Source organism: Anas acuta, chromosome 4 (assembly GCF_963932015.1).
Source record: "Anas acuta chromosome 4, bAnaAcu1.1, whole genome shotgun sequence".
NCBI lineage: Eukaryota > Metazoa > Chordata > Aves > Anseriformes > Anatidae > Anas > Anas acuta.
Window position 1 is genome coordinate 60,723,964 of NC_088982.1, and position 16,778 is coordinate 60,740,741.

Here is a 16,778-nt window from a genome sequence, read left to right on the forward strand (position 1 = left end):
TTTCGCCTGCCGCCCTTCCCCGCTGAGGGTGCTCGCCGAGGTCGCAGCGCTGCAGGGGGGTGTGGGGTTCCCGAAACCGGCGCTGTTTTCCCTTTCCTGAGAAGCTGGGTCTGGTAAAAACGTTCGTTGTTTCCCCCCTTGCTTGTTCTTAGTTCACACGGCCATGCAAAGCTGGAGTTCCCTGGGGTGTTTTAACCTTCTGCACAGCCACTATTGGTGTGCCAGCTGTAGCACTTAAAAAATATTCCCCACTGACTTCGGGACAGTCAGAATCGGCAGGAGGCAAACTCACAAAGCACCTCAGAACGGCAGCAGGGCCATGAGATCCGTGCCCCACAAGCTGATTTTCCCCCCACCAGGCACATCCTGGCCTGAGCTCTGGGGACAGCGGCTTTGGCTCTTCCCCCCCAGCACCCATCCCAGCTGATGCTGCTGCCCTGCACAAACCTCTGTGTGTCCCTGTCCTGGTGCCCGAGGGGTTTTCACCCCCTGACCAGCAGTGGAAGTGCTCCACCTGCAGCCTGCCAGCCACGGATCCGTCAGAGAGCACCCCGGGTGCAGAACGAAAGCAAGCTCGGGTCTAAGTTACATCAGTTTTTACCAAAGCCCCACGGAGCATCTCCAAAACTAGGCTCAGGGCAAGACCCAGGGGAAATACAACAGAAGAAAAACCCAGATTTTATTTGACTCGAGAGACAAGACGCACGCTCTGTCGGTGAGTGCTCTCAAAGTTGCTCCAAGAGAGGTGGGAACAGCCCCCGAACAGCACCGACTTCAAAGAGCACGGGCAGGGGAACCAAGGAAGGGTTCCCTCTCAGCACTCGCCCACCTGTGAGCGCAGGGAGCAGCCTGGCTGCCACAGGGCCGGACACGGGGCTCGGGCTTTCAGGAAAGGGGGAAGCAGGGGCAGAGCGAGGAGCCGCCAGGTTTCCGCGCCTGTGCATCATCTGGCAGGCTGCCTCGGGGCTCTGAGCATCAACTTCCTCAGCAGGAAATTTATTTTTTCTTCCTGCAGAAAGCAGAAGGAGGAGAAATGTGTGAAGGCAGAAGAAAACGGGTCCTAGGGGAGGAAGCTCCTGCCCGAGCTGGAGGAGGTCACCGCCGTTTCCCCCGGGGCTGGTGTCCCCAGCAGGGACAGCCACCTCCTGCCACCCCCCTGCTCTGCCTTGGACCTGGCACACTGCAGGAGGAAATTTTCCCAGCCTAGCACTGAAGCACCATTGCACTCTCACGACAGCTCCTGACACAATTTTCTTCCCCAAAAAACATTCTTTCCCCCCCCCCCCCGACATGGTTTTGGAGGCACAGCACCGCACACAAACCGCAGTGAGCACAGCCTAGGGGTGGCAGCACCGCGAGGCTCACCCCGCTGGGTGACCCCATGGGATGGGGTCCCTCAGCCCCACAGAGAGCCCCAGCAGCCCCCCGGGAGCCCTCGTTCCTCTAAGCTCTTCCCAGGACTGCAGGCACGAGCCAAAGGGGCTTCAGCAAAGCAACTTACGTGCTCGCAATGCGCTTCAGTAGTTTCTTTACCCAAGGGGCCTCGGGGTTCACGCACACCTTTGACGAGGTTCTTAATTTAATGCTGAAACACAAGGAGTGTTTATGAGCATTATGCTCCCTCCAGAGGCAGGGATCTGAACAGCTAGAGCTGATCTGCAAGAAGCAGCTTCCATTCACAGCTCTCGGACGTGGTGTATGTCAGCGGAGGAAAAGCCTGGCTGCGGCTCATCCTACAACCCACAAGCACACCCCACCTGCACGCTCGCCGCTCAGCACCAGTGCTAGGAAATCACGCTTTCCCCTGCTTGGAAAGGCTCGTTTAAAGCTTCAGCACCTCATTTATGGGAGGTAATTCTGCAGAAGCCGAAGCGGTGGGAAGATGAGCAGTGCTCCCTGCAGCTGCTCGTGCCCCAGGGACCTCTGGCACACCGGCTCTGATATATTTCCTTCGCCAGAGGTGACCTGAAGTTTTAAAGCCCTGAAGCACGAGTGCTGCTGGGAGTTTTGGAAGGATTTAGCTTTCAGAAAGGAAGCTGAGAAGCACAGTGGTTGCAGAAGACGACGCTCAGTGCTGGCCCTGCATCTCTGCGCGAGCAGAGGAGAAAGCAGCTTTCTGCCCCCACGGCTACGGCAAGCAGCTCGCAGCACTTACATGATCTCTGTACGCCTGCAGGTGCTTCCCACGGGTCTTATTTCAATGCTTTCGTATCTCTTTGGGCTGATGTAGTCTGAAGTTGTCTTTACGCACCTACAGCTCAGGTTCCCGTTCACTTCCAGGATGGCTGAGAAAGAGAGAAGGGAGCAGCTTACAGAGACAACACGTTACGGAGAGAGGCTGCATCTCTGCAGCTCCCGGAGAGCCTGGGGTCTCCTGTGGTGCAGGACGAGGATTTGGCACCTTCCCCGGCTGAAGCAGCGGGGACCGAGGCGGGCTGACCGCTCCCAGCCGCGGGTATCTCTGCGAGGACGCCAGAAGCTCACCTGCATGGGCCGAGCGGGACATCATCATCATCACCAGCAGCAGCAGCCCCAGGAGCACGGTGGCTCCGGTTCCCCGCCGGGCTGATGAGTGCATCGTGGCGGTGTGAGGAGCCGGCGGCACAAACCCCTCTATTTATCGGCGGGGGGCACGCTCCGATACGCGGCGGCCGGGGCCAGGGCTGTCACACGCGGCAGGCAGAGCGTGAAGGAGAGGTGAGATCATTTCTCGGAGGCTCACCGCAGGCAGGCCAGGAGCCAAATTTGCAATGTTATCGATAAAAGGCGGCTTCGGGGGTGGAAGGCCCGCTTGGTTTCCCCACGTAATCTCCACCTCCCGCCCCCCGACCCTTTCTCCTTAGCTGGGGCTGTACAAACAGCATCAGCATTCGTTCCCTTCAGCATTTACTCAGCCACGAAAGGAGCCCAAAATACAGTCAGAGCCCCGGCCCCGTGTAAGCAGGGTTTTTTGTTTTGTTTTGAGGCGGCCAGATATTTACATATTTCTTTCTGAGGGCTATAATCCCCCACGCTATTTTTTGCGCTCTCTTACATCAGCAAAAAAAAAAAGCTCAGTGCTGTACAGTGGAAAAAGAACAAAGAACTTGGCAGCTCGTTTCCACCCGGCCCTTTGCTGTGCTAGCAAAAGCACCCAGGAAATGCAAGAGATGACTGGCACAGCGGCACCAGCAGCAGAGAAACCAGGATCAAAGCACCGCGTGTTGGTGTGCGGGGGCTGGTCCCATGAAGCCAGCATCGCTGGCACTGACACGGGACGTGCAAGGCCCGTTTTCAGCTCCTTTAGCCCCAAAATCCATCTTCACGGGGCACCACGGGGCTGCGGGGGGACGGGGGCTGCCCTCCGGGCAAAGTGACCAGGTGGGAAGGAAAAGGGGAAGGGGACACAGCCACGAGAGGGAAGTGAGGAGGAAGGAAGAGGGCAGCAGAAAGATGATGTGGTTGGGTGGCAATGCTGTAATTTGGAGCTTTCAAATCACGTCTGTGTTTTATATAGTAATATGACAGTAAACTAAAAAAACACAAACCACATGAGTCTTCTACTTAGAGCATAAGCCACTCTCCGCTCTCTCAGAGGCTTGATTTTCCCTGAGACAGGTGCGAAAATCTGGCAAAGATCTCGTTCAAAAGACCAAAGCCAAAAACGGGGAGTTGAACTCAGAGCCCAGGGACAATTTCCAGGATCTGTTCACAAAGTCCTGCAGAGGGAACGATACCGCCCTGCTGCAATGCCAGGGGAAAAGGAGATGGCTTCAAGTTAGCCAGGAGAGAATCATCCACCTACATGAAGTACTACAGAGACCCCAGAGCTTCAAAACCTTTCTGAAGTTTATGACTTTGACACGGTGCTGCTGGGGGAAACTGAAAGAAGTGGAGATGACTTTCCCTGCAGCAGCACGGAAGAGAGGAGGGGGCAAAACGAGGAGCTGGGACAAAACGAGGAGCTGGGACAAAATGAGGAGCTCACCCCCAGGCTGCAGGGAAGCCACAGTTGTTGCCCTGTCCCTTGGCCAAGGGCATCCCTGGCCTTGCTCCTGGAAACTGTACTATGGGGAGAAAAACAGCCAGAGCCTGCATGGCACGACCTGTCCTGAATGGTTCAGTAGCAAAACCAAGCCCCACGGTGATTTCAGGCCCCGGAGTCATGTGGCAGTCACTGCCCGTGTGGCTGGGAAGACAAACCGAGCAGAGCCCGCAGCTCCTGCTCAGACACGTCCTCTTGATTCATACCCAGATGCGGATTTTCACAGCGAAGCCCAGCTCTTGCTCAGTCACTGCTGGGTTTCCCCCGTTGGGCCGTGCAGTTGGGTGAATCCCCGCACACATTTGCCTAGCGGCCAGGCCCCGAGCTGCTGGAAGTTTCTGCTTTGGGTAGGAAAAGTGAAATAGACGTTGACGCGGCAAGAAAGGAGAACTTGAGGGAGATACTGTAATCCCAGGGTGCTTAAACTGCCTTGGTAGTAGTGGTGGTGGTTTTCATGCATGACTAACGCGTACACTGACAAACATCGTGGAAGAAAAGCTTGCAGTCACTGCTGAGCGCTAGGATCTGTGCATGCTGAGCGGTAATTCTGAAAAGGCAGGAGGAGGGTGAGGATCTAGCCCATGACTGTGCTTAACCCAACCACATCCTGGCTGCCAGTAATTCAGCAACGCGGCCCTGGCACCTCGAGCAGTGCGTTTGTCCGTGCCATCGCCAACCGAAACTCGCCAGAAATATCCCAGCAGCTTCTGCATTTTCTGCAGCAGCTGCACCTTTGACTCAAATCAAAGCCTTGCCTGCATTTATGGGTTCTGTTATTATTATTATTATTATTTTCAATCCAGTGGATCCTCCCGAAATCCTTCCTATGGCACCTACACAGACGTGGTGCAGACACCTCCCTGAGGACATGAGCGTGGCAGAAGAGCAGCGCTCTGCTCGGTGGCTTTGCTGTGCTTCTGCAGCCACCAAACAGCTCCACACACACAAGTTGGTGACAGAGAAGGCCTCAGGCTGGTTCTCCAAGGTCAATGATTTCCTTGAAGGCACTGAAAAACAGAGGGCGTGAAATGAGAGGGGAAGCAGGTGAGGTGTTTATGGCAAGGAGAAGAACCTGTCACAGCACTTCCACACGCATGAGCCAGGGGCAGAGCAAGGATTTGGTCTGCAGTAAGGGGGTAACTTTGGAGATGGCCAGAAAGCGACCTGAGCTAAGAAAACCAAGAGGAAAAAAATAAATAAAAGAAAATCGCCTTGTGCAACAGAAGCCCAACCCTGATGGAAATGAGGTGGGGACACCGGGCATCCTGCCCCACGGAGAGCAGGTAAGGGTCCCTAGGAGACTGTGTTGAAAATGTCTGTGGTGAGTGAAGCCGTGCTGGAGCGTCTCAGCCACACTGAAACCCGCTGCACTTGTGGGGAGTGAAAGTGTGCTTCCAGCACCCCTCGCGCGAGGCACCAAAACTGCTTCAAAGAAGGAAAAAAAAGTACCCCTAAGAAAACCCCAACGGCAGCGAATTGCCACCGCTGCGGTTTGCGGTCCGTCACCTGCTTCAGAGGGAGATGCAGAGATACCTTCAGCTGAAACATGAGGGAGTCGCACACGCACCTGTTTCAATTCCCATTTATCGTGGTTAGGGAACTCACGGGCACTTCCACCCTAACTGGGAGCAAAGCAGAAAAATCAGGAGCTTGAATCTACCCCCAAATAACACCGACCCAACGGCACAGCCCAGGGGAAGGGAACAACTGAACTCCCCCAAAGCGCTGGGTGAGCCTGGCCCTCTGCAAGCCGGCCCCAAAGGCTGGCACAGCTTTATTTATGCTCAGATGCAAAATAGTCAGCACTTACCAAGGCAAACTCCAGGTACAGAAATGAAATTTCAACATGAGAGCACCAGAATTAGAGAAATTCTAACAAAATCAGCCCAAAGCTAGGTCATTCAACCACATACCAAGCTGAGGCTTGCTGTCCTAGTGTGAAGGTGCGTGGATGTGCCAATGAACAAGATCTCATTTTCTGCTCTGTTCTCCTGAAAGCCAGAGGTGCACTCACACCTGCCAGCAGGTGAAAAACCTACCTAAAATTAGAGGTATCTTTCAAAGTAGGGCTTCGCTATTTGGCCTGCTTGAGGACTTTGCCAAAGGGAAAGCACAGGACGCGTTCAGCAGTGCGCCAGGGCACAGCCTGAGCGCAGGGGCAGTCTCTGGGGCTGTCCGTCCACCCCGGGGATGCAAATAGCACCGGGCAAGTGCAGCAGAAAACCCCCAGACTGCCTGCTAATTTGCACTCGTAGCCAGAAAAGGGTGCAGGAGAAATACCCAGCACCCCCACGCTTCAGCACCCGAAGCCCTACACCGGAGTTAACCCGAAATTAACCCAAGGTCGAGCAGAGGAGAAGGGCCATTCCTCAAAGACACCCTGGGAAGCACAGCGGGCTGCCTTGCACAAAGTGGGAGCAGACCCCGCAGGCTCTACCAGCGAGCCTGGGTGGCCACAGCCCCGCCGAGGGGCTGAGCACCCCCAAAAGTGCACATTTGCATGCGGCGGGCGCGGAGGAAGCGGTGCAGACGCCGCAGGTGCAGGGCGCACCCGTTAGCGGTCTGTGCGGGGGCACCGGGCTGACCCCGACCCCAGCAAGGCAATGGAGAGCTGAAACGAAGTCAGAGCGCGACACGGAGGGACCAATGGAGTGCTGGCCCGGGTGTTATAAGCAAGGCTTGCCTGGTGGCACGGTGCTCGTGGCACGGAGCTGGTGGCGGCCCTGGAACAGAGGAAGGTGCCCCAGCACCCGAGGCTGGCACGGTGCGCCAGGGGATCAGCTGGAAACTCTAAGCAGAGGGGTTACGTGGCTCGCTTGTCCTGTTTCAGGGAAAGCTGAAGACGTACGGAGGAGCACTGAGAGGCACCTGGCACGAAGAGGAGCACCACTTGCTTCCTAGCCCCGTAAAAGCCTCTCCGGCCACAACAGAAGGCCTGCCCCCCGCATCTAGTGGCACATCTCTGCCTCACGTTTGTACCCGTGACTCATTTCCCTACAAATGTCAGCCGTTTCTTCCCAGACTACGCGGGGCTGACTGCCACAGCACACATGACATTTGTTTCTCCTGTTTTCCACCTGTTCAAAGCAGCGTTTACACGTCTGGTGCTTGCAGCAGCTCGACATTTCCAGTGCCACCAAGCCACGCTGCATTTACCCATCCTGCCCGTAAAGTTCACAAAGCACACAGCTGGTTTTTCAGTGTCTCAGGGTCTTTCCTTACCTTCTCTTTGCCAGGTGTCTCCCTACCTCTTCCCCCAGAGGAAGATCTTTCCCCACCTTTCACCTGCAAACCCCCACTGAAGTACTTTTAAAAAAAAACCTAGCCAGCGAGAGCGACCGTTCTCTGGCAGCAAGTAAAAATGGCAAGGAGGGGAAATCCAAGTCTCCACAGAGAAGGAACCACACTGCTGCTATACAAATGTCTTTTGGGGGGACAAGCACCCCCCCGGCCCTGGAAAGCCCCTTCTCAACACTTTCTGGCTGGACCCGGCACCCCTGAATCAGCACTTCAGGCCCCGTGAGCCGACACGGCCACCTCAAGCTGCTCTCAGCAGAGAAGGAGAAATCTGAGGCCAACTTCTGCAAGGGACTTCAAGCCTCCCCAGCTCAGAGAAACGATACCGAAAGGGTCATCTCGCAGCTAAAATAACCCAACGTTGCTTCAGGGCGGTGGGGTGCAGGCTGCCCCAAGTAGTGCCTCCCGAGGTGGATGAGAGGGCAGCTCTCACACAGAGAGGAAAGGCTGAGGGAGATACTGGAAAGTGAAAACAAGAAGCACGAGCCCATGAAACCATGAAATCGGCTTTGATCTTTCCTCAGCTTTTATCTCAGCCGTTGCGTGCTAAACACACCCTGAGAACCGATATGGCCTGAAAAGTCTCAGCTGTGGCAGGGCACGGCCTTGGGCTGGTTCCAGGACGTCCCTGAAGCTATCTGCACGTCTCCTCTGCCTCTCGTATCCCACCTGCTCGTGGCTCGGGTGGCTGCCTGCCACAGACAGGGCACAGAGCATCTCCTGGCTTGGGGTTTTGCTGCGCCAGAAAGGTTTCCCAGCCTGAGCCCACGGCTCTCTGGCCCCGTTAGCCAAGCAAGTGGAAAATAGATGAAAAGCAGTTTTTATCCAACCAGATTGATTTTTTTTCATGCATGTGTAGCAAGGAGGCAAGCACCCTGTTTCATCTCAGCCTTCAGAAGAGAGGGATTTCAGTTTTTGTCTTGCTATTTGTGAACATGCAAACTTGAATCGCAGCCACAGGTGGATTCCTTACTTTGTCAGCATCATCACCCAGAAAGTCCAGTTCTGACAAGCGTTAAATTTAATGCTGCCAGGTTCTTGGCACAGCTTTTTATTCCTGACTTGTTCTGCTTTGGCCCTGTGGACTGAGCTGGCCCAGACTCGGTGAGCTTCACAGTTGGTGGACCCACGCCACCAGCTGTGTCGGTGCAGATGGGCAGCTGTATGGGCTGCTCGAAGAGGAGCAGTACATGGGGCATGCTCTGGGCTTTCTGAGGTTCATTCCCACCTTAGAAACATTTGCAAGTAAGAAGGAACCCAGTATCTTGCCATGTGGTTTTGCCTTGAGCCTCTGCAAGACATCATCCATGGTTTGAGTCAGAAGAGGCACCTGTGTGATAGATGTTGTGCCTCGCTCAGTGCTGGGCAGCCTCAGGCCATGAAAGGCCAGGGACACTGCTAGCAAGTGGCTTTATATCACAGAGTCACACATAAATGCAGATGGGGTTCCAAAGCCAAGCTGCTGATGGAGCTGGTACGAAGAGAAAGGCTTATCTGGAGGCTGAGCAATAGAAAGGGGAAAGAGGTGCAGTGTCTGCTGAGCGCTGGAGACGTGGAGTTTAATCCCATTCTTTACACCATTATAGGCCTGCTGCCTGCTTGCAGATGTAACAGGGCATTGAGATGTGTCGTGTTTCTCCACTCTGATAAACTTAACCATGCAAAACGGTCACCAAAGGCGCGCTCACAAAGGCCTGGAGCCAAAGGCAAGTGCTGAAAGCGAAGTCATTCGGAAACTCTTCTGCCTACAGTGGTACTTGCTCGGGTGATTTCCAGGGCCCCAAAGGGAGAAAGCCATCTCCAAATACCTTCGTTAAAGGAGTGACCCTGCTGTTTAGTCACTTGAATCAATCTCTTTTTTTGTCCAAAGCAAAAAAAAAAAAAAAAAAAAAAAGCCAAACACTTCAGAGGCTGAGCTGGGTGCAGGGAGGGAGCAGAGATGCGAGCAGCAAGCGAGCGTGCACACCCCGACACCTCCTGGTGCCTTCGGGCATAACGAGGTACTCAGCGTGAGCCCTGCAGAGAGCTTCCCAACTGGGAAATAGCCTTTCTTGAAGCAGAAACACTAAATAACTATAATCACCATGATAAAATATTAATAATTAAACATTAAATCTCACTCATTTCCTAATTGAGGCAACATTGGTGTTTCCGACAGTCTGACATAATTGATATCCAAGGGAAATTTATTTCATCTGTCTCAATAAATATTTTATCACCTTCTCCTCTTAAATACACTCTACAGGTTGTCCACAAGATAAGCTCCTGCCCTCGCCTGCACGTGGATTTGTCAGAAAACAGCCTTTTCTTTCCCTTTATGTGCTAAGGAAAGACGGAGAAGCACACACAGCTTGGAAGAAAAGTAGAAATACCATCCTACAGAAAACCTGGATTCTTTGACAATTCAACTATTTTGATGTAGACCCTATAATAAAAATAGTAATAAAGTTATTTTTCTTGTTCAAAAGAAAAACTTCTGAGGGTCTGTAACATGTGCTTCAAATGAAGTAAGTTTCAGAGGAGGGGTACCGTGGCGTGACCCAAGCTGAGCTGAAAAAGCAAATCTTTCTGATTATGGTCTGATATCCAAGTAGGTTTTCCAATAACAAGAGGCAGCTGTTGCACGTTGCTGTGACAAATGGGGCTGTTACACGGATCGGGTTTGGAGTTGTATTTGGGATTTGTATTTTAGATCTGTGCTTATGAGAGGATTACTATTTGCTAGCAGATTGGTTTGAACTCACATTTCATCTTCTCTCTCTGCAGGCTGCCTGGTTGTCCTTACTGACTTTCCTAACGAGTCGCTGGCTGTATTCCACTTTCATCTCTGAAGCTGACTTCTCTTTTGCCGTTTCTCAGTTGCTTTGCCATGTAAATAACATCTCAGCACTGCGACCTTTGTCCTTGATGTTTACATCCACTGTGTGCAGGGGCTATGGAGGCCACACGAGGACACGAAGGGACTGAATCTCAGTAAACCAAAGTCTGACATCTCATCTGACACACATTACAGATAATGTAATTCCTTCCTGTGCTCACTGGATAACTAGTTTTCACACCAAAAAATAGTCTGAACACAGCAGAGCAAGTGTCCACACTACAGAAACTGGAAAGGTTGAGCCAGGGCAGAAGGATATTAAAGCTAGAAAAAGGTTTTCCTTTCCAGGACAGGACATTTTCTTTTCCACAGTCCTTTCTGGGGATATTTGACTGGGTATTAACAGCCTCTGTGGCAGGCAGATGTGGGTATTTCACACAGCAGCAGTTTTGGCTGTGTGGGAGGTTGAAGCGGTGTACAAGGGAGGCGTGTAGAAAGGCATCTCTCCCACATGAAACAAGGTGGCCACATAACACAAAGCTTCAGCATAACAAAACAAGGGACTTTCCTTCTCCCAGGGGAACGCAGGCAGCTTCAGTGCCCACATCGTGTAGATACAGGATTGAGACTTGCAAGGGCAGAAGTGAGCTCTGTTAAACAAGCCAACAACAGCAACAACAAAAGGACCAGCTGGGTTCTCATTTTGCAGTGACCCCACTGGATTGATGCAGCCTTTCAAAAAAACCCAAACCCTACATGTCAGAGCCATGGTCACCGTTTCATCCCATGGCACCGGTCTTCAGGCACACTGATTGCAGCCGAGCAGTTTGTGAAACACATGTTGATGGCCAGAAAGTTTTGTCCTTCTTATATGAAGGCATTTAAGCTTTTTTTGAGGAAAGCCCCTAAGAACAGCTGCATGGAGCGAGATGCACAGCCCAGTAACTCATGGAGGGCAGGGGCCCGTGGTGGATGCCAGGAGAGGGGACAAGCAGAGGAGCACACCCCAATACTTGCCCCTTGGCCGTGTGTCCAGCATTATGTGCGAAGCTGCTGGAAAGCTGGGTCCCTGCGAGGCTGGGGGCTCGGTGCCGCTAGGGAGCAGCAGACACTCGCAGTGTAGCTGCCAGAAAGAAAAATAAAAAATAAAGGGATAGAAAGTGAGGCTTTCATACCGTCTGTGATGTACGGAGGTACCTGGATGATGAGCAGATTACAGCCAACGCAGACTGAGTGCATGTGAAAAGATTTAACGTTATTTTAGGTGTTAGGTTGGACTCCAAAGAGGATTTCTCACTGCCCCCTTAAGAAAGGGGATTTCCAGAAGTATTCCTGACCCACCAGCTTTAAGGTTTTTCCCAGTTCCTCCTTTCTGTTATGATGCAAGCAGGCTGGAGGTGGCCAACACCACGGCATCACCCGGTGCCGTCAGACCTGAGCGCAGGTGGGTTCTGTACCACATCCAGGGTGCACGGGGATGGGAGGCTGCTGAGAAGGACAAGGAAACCAGCTGCCAGGGCAGGAATGAACAGAGGAAACAGGCCTGGGGAAGGAAAAAGGAGCTAGGAAGCAGCAGCCCTCCTTTTGCAGAGCACACAGGTCGGAGATCTTTGCTCTGTTCCCAGGCGAGAGCAGTGGCAACCTGTGGAACTGGCTCATCTTGATGCTCTGCAGCAAAACACCGTTCAGGGGAGGTTTTCGGGTGGGGAGAGGCAGAGAGGCATCCTGGAATTCTAGAAATGCCTGTTAGACCCTACAGCCCCTGCAGCAATGTAAAGGGACCATCTGCTAGAAGACTGCTGCGCGGAGCAGCAACCACCCTGAAAGACCAGGAGAAGGAGACGTAGGCAGCAAAGCCCTCTTTCCCCCGCACTGCTGCGGGGCTGGCTGCAGGGTAATGAAGCAGGAGAGGAGAATAACCTGCAGCCACCACCTCATTTAGGGCTGTCCCTCAGTTACTGAGAGCAACAGCAAGCTGGGTGAGGAAACTCAAGTTGCATGTTGCTGCACAGAGTGCCCTGCGACTGGAAACACAGGGCTGGAAGGGCAGCAGGCGGGCGAGCAGCTCTTGCACTACCCTTCAAAAGCTTGCAGCATCCTCCAGACATATTGTTATCCACAAATCAGGCTGCAGCAGGCTTGTGGATGACCACGGGGATGCCTGTCCTTATGAAAGGCACCTCTGTGCAGAACCCCCTTTGTCAGTCTGACAAGCTGCACGTGTTGTGTGCTGCCAGGCTTCTTTTTTATTTTCCCAGTCCAGCTAGATTTATTAGGAATTCTGCTAAAAGCACAAAAAAGCTAATCCATGTGCAATAACTGCTTAATATGTATACAATGGCTGTGTTCCTCACTGGAAAGGCTGTAGGCTAGGCTTAAGCTGAGACAGGAGCGTTACTGTTCGGCTGCACACCTGGGAACAGCTGGAACCCGTTAGTGTCGCTGGAAGCCAGTGTGCAGCACAGAGAAGTAGAGAAATCCCATGGCTGAGGCCTCCCTTGGAGCACCAGACTGCCTGCTTGGATCCTTTGAGCGTGCATTTGTGCTTACCTGCCCGGCGAGCACACGCTGGGGATCCCTGCTTTCATGATTCCTAAAGCTCCTCTTTAGGATTAGGAGCAGGACTGAAGTTTTCAGGAGCTCAAAGTGAACTTCGTTACTAATTTTGCCTGGGTTTTTGCTTGGAAGGGAGCTTTGCATCCAATAGACACGCTTTGTGTGATGTTCTCAACAGGAACACAGCCAGAAGCCTGCAGTGTAACACTTTGGAGATGAGATAGAGGAGGCAGAGGAGCAGTGCTACTACCCTGACATCCAGATAGGCCCGTAAACCTCACGAGAAGAAGCCACCAAGTTACTCCAGCCCCCAATTTACCCCTGTAAAGTGCAAAAAAAGCAGGTAGTGACACATCATGAGCTAATAGTTTTGCACAGTGTTTGTTTTGCAACAGTCAGGATTTCTGAGTAAGTGATACAGGCGGAGGCTTACTGAGTAAACCAAACACTTCAGCAGGAACTCGAGCTGTGATACAGGAGCACGTAACCACTTCTCTCTGGCCAGCCACAGGAGGGCAACGAGGAGCTGGGGCAGCATTTTCCCCAGGCTTTGTGCAAACCATCACCCGGGCAGCGTGATGCTCAGTCCCAGCTGCCGGTTGCTGTAACCACCAGGCTTATGGCTGAGCATCACCCGGGCCTGGCTCTCCCTTAATGCTCAACCTATCTCACAGGAAGCCTTATCTGCTCCAGCCCTCACTGAGCACTTGCACACAAGTGCAGCAGACTCTCCCAACAGTTTCATGTGTCACCCTAAGGCCGATGACGTGTGCCTGCCCCCAGCCCAGCGTGTGGGACCGGCAGGCCACGTAATGCAGCAGCCAGCACCGCAGGTGTGATTCATAACAGATTTACACCGAGCCTTGCCTCGCCCAGAGCACCTTCTGTGCCTGAGCTGAATAAGCCAGGGGAAGAGTTTAAAGGTCACGGTGCTGAATGCCATGCCAAGGACTCCTTCCTGCCTCAGCCCCAGGACTGCATCCAAGAGCACTTCTCCTTGGCTCTCCGAGGAAGGCATCCCTGGGAAGTGCCTCTCAAGTCAAAGCCAGCCAGGCAGCACGATTGTGTCTCAGCCACCAACATGCTGGGAACATATTTTGTCCCAACAGAAGACCAGGATTCACCAGGACAGGTCCAACACCAGCCTGGCCTGAGGACAGACTGCTCTCCTGAGCAGGAGGACAGGCTTTGCAGCCTGCTTAGCCAGCAGAAGTGTTTGGGAGGCAAGAAGTGAGTCCGAGGCAGTGCATAAAGCCCGATCACACACCTGGGCCCCGCTCCCAAGCTGTCGGACAGAGACTGAGGCTGTCACCAGTTTCTCATCGACAAGGTCACAGCTGTTTTTCCTACTCAGCTGATATTTCCTGGTGGTATTGCCTCACTTTCCGAGACCCGGAGGTATTTTCTGAATGGTTCGAGGGTGTTCACAGAAATAGCAGCACACTCACACCCTGCTCCCCCAGCCTCTCCTAGGTTAGTCACCATCCTGCCTAACCTCGGACTAACCCGCAGACAGGGAGCCCACGTTTCCACCACACCTGTGGAAAACTCCTCCTCTTCAGTGGTAGCTGCCCTGTGTTACCTGGAACCAGAATAAGCAATTGTACTTCAGAGTTGCTACCAAACCTGGCAAAGGGCCTCCTGATGTCTTCCAACACAGAAGATCTGAAAGACGGAACAATTAAAGCTCATTATTCTCTCCTGAATGATGGGCATTGGTCACAGGACATGCAGTGAGTGTCCTGCACCTCTGTAACTGGGTACCTGACAAAGCAGTCCCTTCAGAGCTCTGCTGAAACGCCAGTCATGTGCCATTGCGTACCCCAAACCTGCCACTATGGTGTCAAAACTTCCTCCCCACCTTGCATTGCAAACACACTCTGGGCATTTCCCCCTCCTCTGCAGCACCTTGGAGCAGCTCGTGGAAGCAACAGGTCTTTACATGAGCCCGAGTGAGTTTGCTGTCAACAAAATCCCTGCTCCTCACCATTCTTACTTCTGAGATGTGGTAGCTTTTTCCGAAAGGCTAGTTACGTCGCTGCACCCTAAAGGAAACGGGACCTTCGCAGTTCATTTATGTTTTGAAACGCACGGAGGAAGCTGTGGTTTATTCTAGAATTAGTCACAGAGAAGAGCCAAACATCCTTCCCTTTTTCACTCTGGAAGGAGCCTGGGACCCATCAGCAGCTTTGTGCGCATCATGCTTCTCACTGAGAGGGTATGTACCCATCAGCTGCTTTAGCACGTTTGTGAATTTACTTCAAGTTACGAGTACTTACAATGGAAGTAAGAACATCCACTGTCCCAACCCCAAACCCCCATTCTGCATGCATCATGATCACCAAGACAGATTGGTTCAAAGACACTACGGCAAAGTTTCAGATGGAAAGCCACGGACACTTTTAGGGTCATTCCTTCTCTCCACAGCAAACGTGAGGGCGCAACACAATTCTCATGAAGTGTTCTCAGCAGATTCTCTGCTCCCAGGGGCTGTTTGCAAAGGGTGCATCTGCTACAAGCCAGTAGCAGTAGTGCGTCAGTGCACTGGTATCTGGGCTACTGTGTTCTGTGCCAGGCAGCTAATTTGCAGGTAGGCTAACTTGACAGCTTACAGAGGAGGGAATTGGGAAAAAACTGCCCAACTGTGAAAAGTTTAGGAGTTACCAAAGGAGCACATCAAGCTGATGAGTTGTTATTTTAATAGGATGCAGTTTCAAGCCCTTGAAGTGGTCATATTTCCTCTACAAATCTTCTAAAACATGAAGAGACTCCTGCAATTCATAGGGACCTTGGAACCAGAAATTCAGCAAGTCTTTGGGGCACAGATGTGGAGAGGCCCAAAGACCACACCATCAACGTGAGGCTCTCCACTGTCTGGCCATTCATTTCCTGAGGCATACTGGCTCCCCTCCTTCCTTCATCCCTTTCCTTCTTACTCCTCTGCTTTCATCTCTAAGCCAAGCCTTGTTTGACGTACAAAATACGTTACAGCACATCTGTGCCCAGAAAAAACAAGCCAAAAGCAACCCCAAAGATTATTGCTGTGGGTTCAAAACCAGTACAAGTTGCTCTTCCCAGCGTGTGCTTCTCGTGTCGACTTAATTAGAGAAAACAGACCCTTTGCTGCTTTTCCCTGAAGTGCCTTTTCAAACATTTTGAGAGCTACTGTATCATCACAACACTTTTTCACAGATGGTGAATTTTGGCTCAACTGCTTCTGAACTGATTTGTACTGACACCAACAAGTCCATGTTCTTCCAAGGACAGCGTGCACCACCTCACACCCCATACCTCAGAATACCTACCTGAAAGAAAAGCCCCCTAAAAGCAAAGAGACACTTCTAATTGCATCTGAAAGAAGACAGAGCTAAGGCATGTCAATAAAGAAGTTCCTAGTCAAGTTAAACAGCAACGATCAGCAAAAACTACTTGTAAAACAATGGGAAAAATTGTATGTACTCACATATTGAAGTCTAATGCCTGTCAGGAGCTGTAAAAGCAAGAGGCCTGCTTCCTCTGCAACTCAGCTGTGCTTTGCAGCTCTGCTCCTGGAAGCCTCTCTGCTAAGAAACGTGGCCACAGCTTTCCAGCAATCATCAGGGACTCGCTACACCTGGGTCAGGTGGGATCTGGTAGGCTGCCCGGGCACTGTTGAGGCACTTCCACCTAGGAGTCAAGGCAGGTGAGGTGAGCACGTGCATGCGTTGGTGCCTCTCTCAGCTCCCTGGTGATTGGCACCAAGGGGGAAGGCTGAGTCAAGCTAATTAGAAGAAGACAGAAGCACGTTTAGGACATTTACCCCCTGACTACTTCCCTCCAAATCTTGTCATCCCTTCTCCGCAGTAATTTCCAAGCCTAAGTTTTACAAGTTCTGTGAGTTTGCAGAAGTGGCAGACCTGTGAGGAGAGCACGTTTTTTCTTTACCATAGAAGCCACCGCATCATCCCAAATGCTGGGACAGCAGAGTGGTGCTGTACCTTCCCAGCCAGGGGCAAGGTCGTCCCAGGCATTTCCTCTGCAGACAAGGGACAGGATGCTAGGGGAACTCTACACGTGCATGATGAGTTTTCTTCATCGTGTAGA

General features: G+C 52.4%; 2 protein-coding genes across 2 annotated transcripts in view; both read right to left on the reverse strand.

Moving 5' to 3' along the window:
* Positions 1-655: 655 nt before the first annotated feature.
* LOC137856317 (growth-regulated alpha protein-like) lies at positions 656-16,256 on the reverse strand. The gene is made up of 6 exons (XM_068681582.1): positions 16,159-16,256; positions 5,592-5,646; positions 2,485-5,031; positions 2,156-2,285; positions 1,502-1,585; positions 656-1,009 (listed from the first exon to the last, which is right to left on the reverse strand). Exons 3-6 carry the CDS (start codon positions 2,576-2,578, stop codon positions 997-999), a joined length of 321 nt encoding a protein of 106 aa, XP_068537683.1. The 5' UTR covers positions 2,579-5,031; positions 5,592-5,646; positions 16,159-16,256; the 3' UTR covers positions 656-996.
* Positions 1,501-16,778, reverse strand: part of CCNG2 (cyclin G2) — a 33,577-nt gene continuing 18,299 nt past the window's right edge. The window contains exons 9-10 of the mRNA XM_068681578.1: positions 16,159-16,361; positions 1,501-1,585 (exon numbers count right to left, since the gene is read on the reverse strand). The gene's annotated coding sequence lies outside the window, so the exon portion shown is untranslated. The remainder of the gene's footprint in view (positions 1,586-16,158; positions 16,362-16,778) is intronic.

Excerpts from the sequence above, each read along its gene's own strand:
- LOC137856317 (XM_068681582.1), bottom strand. The coding sequence starts at position 2,578 with ATGCACTCATCAGCCCGGCGGGGAACCGGAGCCACCGTGCTCCTGGGG. Across the intron at positions 2,286-2,484 it reads GTCCCGCTCGGCCCATGCAG|CCATCCTGGAAGTGAACGGG; the intron begins GTGAGCTTCTGG and ends TCTCTTTCTCAG. Across the intron at positions 1,586-2,155 it reads TGCAGGCGTACAGAGATCAT|CATTAAATTAAGAACCTCGT; the intron begins GTAAGTGCTGCG and ends CTTGTGTTTCAG.